This window comes from Lasioglossum baleicum, chromosome 8, assembly GCF_051020765.1.
Source record: "Lasioglossum baleicum chromosome 8, iyLasBale1, whole genome shotgun sequence".
Lineage (NCBI taxonomy): Eukaryota > Metazoa > Arthropoda > Insecta > Hymenoptera > Halictidae > Lasioglossum > Lasioglossum baleicum.
Genome location: NC_134936.1, coordinates 6892744 through 6905145, shown reverse-complemented (window position 1 = coordinate 6905145; position 12402 = coordinate 6892744). Strand labels below are relative to the sequence as shown.

The window sequence follows — 12402 nt, the reverse complement described above, 5'->3', positions numbered from 1 at the left end:
CTTTTTCGTTTGACACGTTGAACACAGCATCTTTTAAATGGTGTACCGTTCTTGTTTACCTTAAGGCTGAACTGTAAATTGAATTATGGCCAGCGAGGCGAAACCACTTTTTAAATCGCGGAATTAACACGTGTTCGACGCGCCAAATCGATTTCACGGTTCACCTTGTATTTGCTTTCTAAGTCGCGACACTGCCGCAAGAAAATGAACGTTCCCGAGGAAAGAAGCAAAAGTCCAGGTCAGAATTGCGGACTTGGGCGGGGAGGCACTTATGTCAGCAGATATGTGCGTATGCCCGCGGTGTAACATACGTTCACACGGTTGCATGTACAGGGTGACTCACAAATAACTGGCAACAAGATCAAATTTCGAATATTTTCAGAGTATTGTCTACACGATTATGTTCATTAATTTGAGACAGTTATTTCCTTCAGTTTTATATTCTTTGGCGTGAACTTTAAACAGCCATTTGAAATGAATGTTGCTGCCAATACTTATACAATAACATTTCTGTGTGTTAATTTCGTTCTTTGACAACTTAGATTAAAAAATATATCATAAGACTGCAGTTAAAAAGAATACAAATTTTTCGTTGAACTCTAACTTTGATGTATTGTCGTTAGAATTTTATTCATTCGAATCTAACGCTTTATTCGAAAATTGTATTCTTCGGTTATGATGTGATTAAGCATCAAAATAAATAGAGACAAGCCTTAATTACTTTCCTTTTGGTACTAAGAAGGTGCCAAAGACAAAGAAGTTGTAATAATCATTAGACCGCGGATTTTATGCATTTATGACAAATATGAGTGTAACCTATTGAACATATTAAGAAGGGAAATAAATTTTTATTTTTATTTATTATTTTGCATCAAGATACCCTGTCTAAATAGGTTAACATTCAACAGAAAAACGAACAATGACTAAAACATTCTGAAGCTTATTCAGGAGAGTGCTGAAGGTCATTGGCAGCATATATGTCAAGGTCATGATCATGATCATTGAAGGTGGATCGAGAAAAGCAGTTTTATCGATAATAATGATGCAAAACTCATTTTCAATATTCAATTCTCGATTTTCAATTCAATTTTCAAAATTCAATAGGAATTTTAAATAATGAATTACTTGAAATTAAATTATATATTATATTGGGATTTTGGTAGTTAGAATTTCCACTTTTGAACCACCCTGTATGCATGCTTTTACACACATAGACACGTGTACACAGAGACATCATAGTCTGGAACGCTCTTCTAAAAGAGACTACGAGATACATGCGCGTGCCGGCATCCTTTTGCGTGTACGTACGCACGCGTTTACGCACACCTACACAATCCAACGACAGGCACCGTTAATTCACGAAGTCCCTGTTACACGACGAAGACACGAGAGAACGTTCCCTCCTCTTTCGCAATTAAAACAATGATAAGCAAAATCTCCCGGAATGCTCTTTCGATTAGATAATATTCTGCCCTTGTCAAACAGAAGAGCTATACCAAGATGCTTCGATAGGATTAACCCCACAAAGACCAGGCTTCGGGAACAAGGAACTTGCTCGTGGCACTTAATCATCTATTTCCTCCGAGCATTCTGAAATAATATCGTCGCTTAACTGCAAACAATTGTGTAGTACGCATCGAAACTGGCTAGTCCACCCGACACACTTTTCAGATATTTATGAATATTTTAGATCTTCAATATTTGAAGAGAAGATTTCAAAATATTTTTTGCAGAGCGTAAGAGTAATAACAATTGATAATAATGCTAATAACTATTGATAATAATACTAATAACAATTGCAAATAATACTAATAATAATCATTCAAACAAATTGCTATAAATATCCCAACATTTTCGAAAACTGGACATAGTGAGTTTTAAGATGTTTATGCATTTCAGTATTTCAATATTTAAATAGGTTTCAAGATATTTTTTGCAAAGCGTAAGGCTAATAACAATTGATAATTACACTAATAATAATAGTTGAAAGATATTGATATAAACATTCCAACATTTTTGAAAAATGGACATGTAGTCAGTTTTGATGTATGTATTTTTAAATTTTACTTTTCCAATATTTAAAGACAAGCTTTCAAGGTATTTTTTGCAAAGCGTAAGACTAATATACATATATTAATTATTGAAACAAATTCCTATAAATATACCAACATTTTCCAAAAATGGACATAGTGAGTTTTGATGTATGTATTTTTGAATTTTAGTTTTCCAATATTTAAAGACAAGCTTTCAAGATATTTTTTGCAAAAAGCGTAAGACTAATATACAGGGTGTCCCAGACCACCCGTACCACCCATTTATAATCTCGAAAATAGGTTATTTTCAAAAATTCAAAGTGTTTCTTTTATAAATCAGATGCGCTCTATCAAATGCTGATATTTTTAATTTTCTGTTTCGGCCGGAAATAGGTGATTGAGACCGGAAGTTACATTTTTCAAATAGAACATGGTATTTTTTATTACGGATTCGGATTCTATGCGAAAAAACATGAACTTTTGTCTGAAACATTTTTTCAGAAAATGTCACACACGCACGCACACACACATTTTATGTTCTTCAAAATGAGTCTTTGCAAGATAATGTTTTCACTATCTGCTCTTGGCATAATCCAGAAAGATGCCAGAAAGATGGCAAAAGTTCATCGAACAAAGTGGAAAATATTTTATTGATTAAAGCTCATTGCTTGAATAAAAAAAAATTGGGCTATATGACACAGATAATGAAAACATTATTTCGCAGACTCATTTTGAAGGTTACATAAAGGACATAAAATGACATTTTTTGAAAAAAAACTTCCGGTCTCAATCACCTATTTCCGGCCGAAACCGGAAGCTAAAAATATCACCATTTGATAGAGCGCATCTGATTTATAAAAGAAACACTTTGAATTTTTGAAAATAACCTATTTTCGAGATTATAAATGGGTGGTACGGGTGGTCTGGGACACCTTGTATATTAATTATTGAAACAAATTCCTATAAATATCCCAACATTTTCCAAAAATGGACATAGTGAGTTTTGAGATGTTTATGCATTTTAATTTTTCAATATTTGACGAGAAATTTTGATCATATTTTTTGCATAGCGCCAGACTAATAATAATTGATAATAATACTAATAATAATCGTTGAAAGAAATTTCTATAAATACCCCAACATTTTTGAAAAATAGACATAGTATGAATTTTACTTTTCCAATATTTAAAGAAAAGCTTGTAAGATATATTTTTTGCAAAGCGTAAAACTAATAATAATTATTGAAACAAATTGCTATAAACATCCCAACATGAGTGAGTTTTGAGATATTTATGCATTTTAGTTTTTCATATAAGAAAACTTATAGAAAACCTATTATGTATGTTTAACATAGGTACTTGATTTGTAACAAAAAGATAATTAAAATCTGTTTTTTAAATGTAAAGAAAATTCTAGAATAGTTATTACATTCATATTGTTATTATATGAATCGTTTTCGTATTTACTGATGACTGTATTTCCGTCAGCAATGAATAATTGATGCTCGTTTCCCATTTAAATCAGCCCCAATGCCGTTCACTTTTTCGCGAAATAAACACCAACACGAAACGAGCTGACGCGTTCAATCACAGATACTTTAAATACCTAACTCCTGTCGATTACTTAGGCTCAGTTATGCCGTCAAACTGGCTAGGATTCTTTCGTGTTTTTGTAGTATTTCATGCACCGGCAATTATGTTGAACGTCCTTAACAGACTGACGTCAATTTTGCGGAACGTTCCAATATTTCCATACGTTTATATAAAACTTTTAAAGAAATCAATTACCTGGTGCCATTTGACAGTAGGAACCTGCAAAAGAAAAAAAAACAATAAAACTGTAATTCAAAATGATCGACGACATTTTTAAACTTATTGGTAGCAAATATTCGATCAAACCTCTTACGAATATGATTGTTAAAATAATTATTGGAGTTTTTATTGAAAAGGATGGAAGAGTTAACGATACTCCAAAAAATTATAATCAAATGATCGAAACGAGCAAAATTAATTTCAAGGCCAAAAGGTCATCAATTGTTTTCACTGTGCCTTATTCTACTCGTCACAAGGATAAACCGTGCAGAAGAATCCATGGGTAAAAACTTGGGCGTTCTCTTAAAAAATTATCATAAAGTTTTTTCATTATCAAACTGATTTTATAATTATATCATATTCCAAATCATTTCCAAAGGCTTCGTCAATAGCACGCTGTACACAACATAAAACTGTGAACATGTAAACATCTAACTGTGAAACGAAAATATAATATAAATAAAATCGGTTTGATAATGAAAAAACTTTACCATAATTAATCAAGACAACAATTGACTTTTGGGCGAAGGTTCCTTTTGCATTTCTTATCCTCGTGATGAATAAAATACGTTGTAATAAAAAAAATGATTGACCTCTCGACCTTGAAATTTAAGATCAAAGTTAATTTTGCGGCACTTTTTTACATTAATTTCAATGATGTTGCAACATATAATTTTTATACACCCTGTACATTTGCAAATACATGTATGGGCTAGCTTTCATGATGGACGTTTGAATTGTTTGATCCAATACTTTTTGCCAATGGCACAGTAGTCATGTTCTGTGAAACATGTGTGCACAAACATCGCGAACAATTGTTTCCGCAGGTTGCAACCTCGGCTAACAAATACGGTCACGATTGGTTACAGAAAAAGAATGGAAACGCGAGTGCAGCTGTGACATCAATACAAGCTAAAAAGGAATAAAGCAGGATTCATGAATAAGCAACTGGAACTATGAATAGTAAGTTTCACTTTGCGAAGTTTCACAGAAAGAGAGTTGTTGAAACGTTCTTGGAAAGCAATATTTATTATGAACTATTGTTTAAATGAGTTTAGTAAACATATATTTTCTAAACATTGATTCTCAACTGCGAAACAAATGTCTTTATCTACCAATCTTAACATATTAACACTATCAAAATTATAGATGCTTTCGGCGCTACCGTTTCGATCAATTACTAATATAGCAAATTTGTAAAAACTTTTTACTTTTTACTTATTATTATAGCAAGTACGTATCAAGACCAAGTATGTTCAAATTCATTTCTTATTATTGAAATTGATATATATATTTTTTTTATTTAGAAGCTTTCCACCTTTAATGAAGGTTCAAAACGTGAGCCGAAACGTCAGGAAAGAAGTAAAAAGTTTTTTCACATTTTCTATATTAGTAATTCATCGAAACGGTGTCGCCGAAAGCATCTATAATTTTGATAGTCAACATTTATGATCGATAATTGGAATTATTATACATATTAGCACTGTTCGAAGACAAAAATTTTGGCCACCCCGTATTTTAATCCTCCATGTCCGTAAGGCAGTTTATGGTCAGGTAAATGACCCCTTTAGCAGCCATACAAGAATGCGATTGTATTATAATAAGTGATAGTCACTGAGAAGTGTGAATATCCCCACGGAATATTAATTATTAATTTCTTAGGCATTCCCAGTTTATTATTTCAGTCAGATATCAAATGTAAATCGAATTTGTACAATACATTTGCGATAAAAACTTTAAGCAAGGTGGACGAAAATCTTTATATAATAGTATTTGTTAATTTGGAATAATAATAGCTATGACAACAGTGAATCGGTGAAATGCAAAACAATAAAGACATTATTAGTAGAATTTAAGGATATTGTTATATTATTTTCAAGTTTTTAAGATGATTAAGTGAGAGTAAATTTTTATTAAATTTACCTATCCCCTACGCTTCTGCCATGATCCGGTCACGTGACACAAGAAACAAATACTTATTATGAAAAATTGTTTAAATGAGTTTAATAGACATATATTTTCTAAAAATTGATTCTCAACTGAGAAACAAATCTCTTTTTCTATCAATCTTGTTTCTTTCATATCCTGAACAGTGTTAGTATCAAGACTTGTGTAGCCACTATTTAAAAAATAGCATTAAGCAATAACTGTAGCAGTTTACACAGTTTCAGTATTACTCATATTTGAATATTGTAATACTTATATCAACGGTGTTACTCCCGTTTAATAAATTACAATTGCGTTTTAATTGCAATACTTTCTTCTTACCATGAACTTATTTTTTTATCCACAAAAGACAATTTTCGAATGGTGAAAATCACAATCAATTTTGAATGAATATATTTTTATGCATAGTTCTTTTTCATTACTTCTTGTGTTACTTTGCCTGTCGATAATCAAGATTCAAAGTGCAGTACATCCACCCGCCGATTATTTAATAAAATTCATTTATTTCAATGTAAAATAAAATGGTAAGAGTTAAAACCAAAAAATATCGGTTCATTCATGAAATAACACAAATATACAAAGCTATATCTAGTTAATTAATATGAATAATTTTTTTGTGAAAAAAGAAGGGAGAATTCCCAAGACTTTTGTGTCCCCACTCTACCTTCCCCTTCTACAACGTTATTCCCCACGCTTTCGCCGCGGCCCGGTCACGTGACGCGTTGACGTCACAGGGAGAGGTTAACTTTTTCCCTTCGATCTTTTTCCCATCCCCTTATCAGGCGACACTAACCCTGAACCCGTAAAGATCAAGAGGATTGACACTAAACTGATCCGATGTCTTCATCCACAGAAAAATAAACAATCGTGCAAATTGATTAAACCTTTCACTAGAAATAATTGAGTTTGTTCTTCACGAAATGCAGACAATTAATTAAAGCGTCAACGTGTTAACTGCCAACTCAGCAATAAGAATAATTAGATAAAAGCAATTTATATTATAAAACGAAAAATCAGCAGTTAAAATTTATGACAACGTATTTTTTATTCTCTTGATAATTAGTTAAAAAAATCATTTTTGGGTCTGGACAGATGATTCCGTTACATAAAAATGAGCGATTGGATAGACATCGCGTTAATAAGCGTCAATTAGTTGCATTAGTTTGGAAGTTATGTTCGTAAATGGTTCAGAATGATAATGTATCCGGATAATTGTTTATATAACTAGATAAGCAATCGCGTGAAACGTTTATAGATTATTTTTTCTTTTTATTATTTGTGCTATTTGAACAAAACTAAATACGGAGATGTTCAAATGATCGTATTAGGTACATCGATTCGGATAAAATGTTAATGATTTCCTTAATATTAATGTTCAAGTCAAAGGAGTTACCTCTTAACAAAAGCTGCAACTTCATTTAAACTTTTAAACAGTTGCCACCACATTTGCGATGAATGTAATTGACAATGTCTGTGTAATGCTCTTGGAAGCTTAGATAACATGACCTTGAGAAAAAATGTTTGCTTCCCGTATCTGTCATGTTGCACCAAATAAAGATTTCCTTTACAATTTGTTATTCTATTGATAAAAGAAAATGCGACATTTGAAATGATCAACTTAAAACCTTAAATTTTTGTTTAACATATTTGTGGTTGTTACATTTGAAAGGTCTGGGTTATTTCACCATGCTAATGTTATGAAATATTTTTTTAAAAATGCCACTATGTGTGCAGGCTTGTTATACAATTCCAAAGTTACGAATTTAATTACTCCAACTTCCATTTTATTACGTAGATATCCGATATTACTTTCCGACGGAGTAGGTATACACTTATTGTGTGACCGAAAAGATAAGCATGATGATGCAGCCGCCGATCAGCTGTGGCGTCATTTTCGTTGCTTATAAGTAGACTGCGGATTTTATGCATTTATAACAAAAATGGGTAAGCACAATTTAAAGCAGTGGACCTATTAAAAGGATTCAAAGACATTAGTATATTGGTTTCAACTTAATCAGATAATTAAAACAAGAAAGAAATTTTTATTTCGCTCCTCTGTCTTGCAATCAATGCAAAATAAAAATTGTCTTCATCAATTGCAAGTCACAGAAGCCATATAAGACTTTCTTCCTATTTTCAACAATTTTAATAAATCGAGAATTGGGCCTTGTTAAATTGTCTTGTTGTTTTTACTCAATTCAATTGCATCCACCGATTTTCGTCATAAATGCATAAAATCCGTAGTTCACTTCTAAGAAATTCGAATGATTGTAACAGTTCATGCAAATGAAGGAATGAAGAAAAAATTGAAAATTCTGAGGAGCAAAAAATCTTCGACGTGGGTGGCACGTGTTTTCCAAACTCTGGTGCAAAAAGGTTTCGACGTGCGTGGCACATGATTGCAGGGCAACGGGTCAATGCACAGTGTATATTGCAGACAACGCGTGCGATATGTCAATGGCGTCGACCCCCACTAGATTGATTCGTTTTTAATGAATGAGTTTCACGTTGCGATTCGAAAGTAGAGGGGATGGCCGGTCGCAGGAGGGCACGGGGCAAGGAACAGCAAGCAGGCGGGCCAACGGAGAGCTCTAACACAACATACAGAGACCGAGACAGAGACAGAGACAAAATCAGAGACAGGTAGGTAAGGTAAGGTAAGGTAACTCACCGAAGAGTGCCAGAAGGTAGACGAGGGAGACGGTGAGCGCCGTGACCGGCCTTTCCGGACAGACCATCTTTCGCTCGTTCCTCTCTGACGACCTTCCTCGTGTCTACTACCCTGGACTCTTCGTGTTTTACGTCGCTCCGTGCCGCGTCCTCTTCTCCTTCTGCGAGTAAATACGAGTAATTAGACGGGGCAGGCCTGCGCTATCGGACCCCGCTACCATCTCTACCACCCCTCCCATTCCACCCATGTAGATTCTCCACTTTGCCCCTTCCCATTCACGGCTGCCTGCTATGATAACACCCAGGGACGATGTACTTGCTGCTGTCCCCCCACCATCAAACCTGTTCCCCCCGAAGAGCTGGAGGGGAATTTACCCATAGGATCTTGGTCTCTCCAACTATACGCCGTGTCGGTTCGTTCTAAAACGAGACGTGCTCGCCACGGTGTCTGGTTCTCTCTGCCTTTTTCCCTGTGGTTCTCGCCGCATTCTTCAAGAGGCAACCTGCTAGAGACGTCCACTCGAGCCGGGATAGTGTATATCGCAGTGACACCTTCGGAGACCTCCGATCGGCCACTCCACTTCCGCCCCATGATGGATTTTGCTCCTTTTCTCATGGAAGGATTCTTCAAGGTGCATCGCCGCCCAGCTCGTTAGCGACGTAGCATGTGGGGCGCGTTTCTACCGTCGTAGTTTTCGAGGATAGGTCTTATTTAATAGTTACTTTGATCCTCTAATTGGGATAACTTTATTAACTTCTGCGGCGAAGTGGGTATAGAGTGGATAAATCAAGTGACTCGCGTCTCCGCTGCCTGAGAATAAGTTGTGACGTCGTGTCGTTGGGCTGTTTGATAAGTATGAGCCTCGAAGCACGAGTAACGTGAATTTGGTTTCTGGATAGTGCAATGAAAAACCCTTTTTAAAAACCACGCTTGTATTAAAATGCACTAAAAAGGAGAAAGTAATTTTTTTCCTGGTTCTCTATAAAATACCGAATCCAGTTAAATGATTAATAATATCTTTCCCCAAAATTTTAAGCAATTACTTCAAAATTTCTTCCGTCATAAAATTAGTGTCGAAATACATAGAGAAATTTAATATAAATTTAAATAAAATCATGACATTAGTGACTATAAAGATAAATATTGAAATCACAAAAAGCTAGATTAAATTAAACAATAAATTATAAATATTACTCCTAATTTATGTTTCGAGTGTGCAGATAATTTTTTTCTGGATTTTTCAATAATTTCGTTGCTGCATTTTAAACTTGCAGCCAACGTAATTGCACCTTTCTGCAACTTTTCGTTTTTCTTTTGATGCATCAAGAATTGGACAATCGCAATTCGACCTTTGCTTAAAAACTGTCTTTTTTCATCTTACTTGTACAATTGGGTTGATATTCAATTGAAATAAAACAATTGAGAGAATCACTGAAATAAAAGAATTGAAAGATGTGTCAAAACAAATGACAGGGTAGTAATTTGTCGTCGACCGTGGAATATGCCATAGCGTTTTGACGTTCTTGATTGTAAACAGACTGGGTTTAATGATTGGCGATTTTCTTGGTTTTTGGTCGCGTTGGTCGCGTTCGTCGTCTTCGGATTCATCTGGTTCTTCACTTTCGCTCTCCTCTTCCTGTCTTATGTGATACTTGAGTCTAGGTTCATTTCCTTCAATTTCTCGCGAAGCTCGGCTACCTTCATTTTCATAATATCTTCTGCTGTTGTCCTTGAATTTGTATCATTTTCGTTTTCGACAGTAGCTACGGCTCTTTCATTGTCGCTGAAGAACTCTTCTTCCGACGTTACGCTCGTTTCTTCTGTGTTAGCTGCCTCTCGTCGGATTGTCGTTTTTTCGCTCAACGTCGCGCCTTTCTTCATTTTGCAAATTTCGCAATTTTCTTTTTCACTTTTGCATCTCGGTTTGTCTAATTCTACCGGCTAACGCTTACTTTATCACTTTCACTTTGGCTTTTTGTTTTACACGTTGCCCTGTAATTTTATGCAAGACACAACCGAGAAACAACTTTCATGGCCAAAATTCAATTTTTCAAGTTTAATACATTGAAAAAATCTTTTTTCCTATAAAGTAACAACCCTTCAAAGCTCCCAAATCCAAAATATTATTCATTTTAGATAATTCTGTGGTGAGATACAGCGTTCTAAAGACAAAGTCAGAAAATTCAAATTAAAATAAAACGTTTTAGATTTCAATCATCGAATATCAGAAAATAGATTTTAATGATAGTTTTATATACAGTGACTCCCATTAATATTCGGACGTTCTAAAAAAGACGATAACTTTTTAAATATTGTACTATACGATTTGAACTTTCTTCGGAAGCTAGAGCAATTAGCCTACTACAGGATGTGAAAAGAAATTTTTTCACAAATTGCATTTGGTCGGAGAATTATAGAGAAAATACTAAAAGTTTCATTTTACAGCTTTTTTATGCGGGCCTATATTGAAATTTTAAAAAATACGTTTTGTAGATCTGTGTCAATTAAATGCACTGTGAACGTTTCATAGAAATCGGTTGATGCGGGGCAAAACTACGGGCATTGAAATATGTTAGAATCCTTAGAATTACTGGAGTTGGAGGCCGAAAATCGTGAGAAACTGCAATTGTTACCATCTGTAAACGTTTCTAAATCATTACAACGTCGACCGATTTTCAAGAAATTTTCAGAATATGTTTAAATGATACAGATCTACGAAACGTGTTTTCTAAATTTTCCATATAAGCCCACATAAAAAAGTTAGAAAACACAACTTTTAATATTTTCTCTGCAATTCCGACAACTTGCAGTCTTTCAAAAATTTTTGTCACGTTGTATAGCAAACCAATTATTCTAACATCTCCAAAAATTTCAAATCGTATATTCCAATATTTAAAAAGTTATGGTCTTTTTAAGAGTGTCCGAATATTAGTGGGAGTCACTGTATGTTAGTAAGCGCATTTCAAATATTTAATCCATTTTTAAGCATTGTTTAGTCCATACAAGAATAGCGTAAATTAATAGCATTTCAAACTTTGAAAAGAATTATACAAAAACGCTTAAGACCGCTAAGCATCGGACTTGTTTTGTATGAAAGCTTGAACATTTACTAAGAAGATCATGTAGAATTTAACTGCAATCTCTCGCAATCTTGAACTATAAACGAATTTTAACAAATACGGGCCCGCGGTTATTCGACGACTGGATACGCAGTTCCACTTGAATCTTGCATAGCAGCTTGGAATTATAATGTATGTATACATATGTTTTCTCTGCGCCAGTCAGAGACCCCGAAAACCACTTTATTAGATTTCTTTTTCGAAATCGATTACTAGATTTCGTATAATTCCTATGAAGAATTCAATCTTACCCGCTTGTCCGCGATTTCTAGACAATAGTATGCATTGTGAGAATTGTTAACAAGATTTTTCAAATATTTCCGATGAACTGACAAAAAAATGTTTCCAACGAAAGTTAATCAGTATTCACGTTTCTATAAACTTCAATACAAAAAGTTAAAGAAAAATCTCTTTTTTTACAAAAAATGAAGGTCACCTCAATGTTTTAAATATTAACATATATCTTTTACTTCATAATATTCTAACTGGTGTTAAGACGAACCCAACGACCTATAATAAATATAACATTAAACCTTGAAATAACGCTACAATAGTTTTGGCCACAAAAAGCGAGCTACCGGACCACTGTGCGTTGGCCGGCAGTGGAATGGGTAGGCACTGGACAGTGATCGCACAGGCGACCCCGGGCTCCCCGGACAGTAAATGAGGATTTACTGTATACCGTATCTGTGTCGCCTCTTGTTGTATCCCTACTCTTTAGATATAAGTTTAGATATGATTATTCTGGTGAATACCAAACAATAAATATAAGAGAAAAATTTCAACACAACATCATACATTATTTCCAACCCGTTCAAACT

The 12402-nt window shown here is 34.3% G+C and overlaps 1 protein-coding gene across 3 annotated transcripts in view; it reads right to left on the bottom strand.

Moving 5' to 3' along the window:
* Positions 1 to 12402, bottom strand: part of Mtp (microsomal triacylglycerol transfer protein) — a 34346-nt gene that overhangs the window by 18872 nt on the left and 3072 nt on the right. Inside the window, exons 1-3 of one of the 3 annotated variants that reach the window (XM_076429153.1) lie at positions 8837 to 8976; positions 8463 to 8622; positions 3821 to 3844 (exon numbers count right to left, since the gene is read on the bottom strand). In XM_076429153.1, the coding sequence (XP_076285268.1) occupies positions 3821 to 3844; positions 8463 to 8529 (91 nt within the window). In that variant the 5' untranslated portion in view covers positions 8530 to 8622; positions 8837 to 8976. Of the gene's footprint in view, positions 1 to 59; positions 1905 to 3820; positions 3845 to 8462; positions 8623 to 8836; positions 8977 to 12402 lie in introns of those variants that run through there. The other 2 variants (XM_076429152.1, XM_076429154.1) reach the window with 2 other exon arrangements.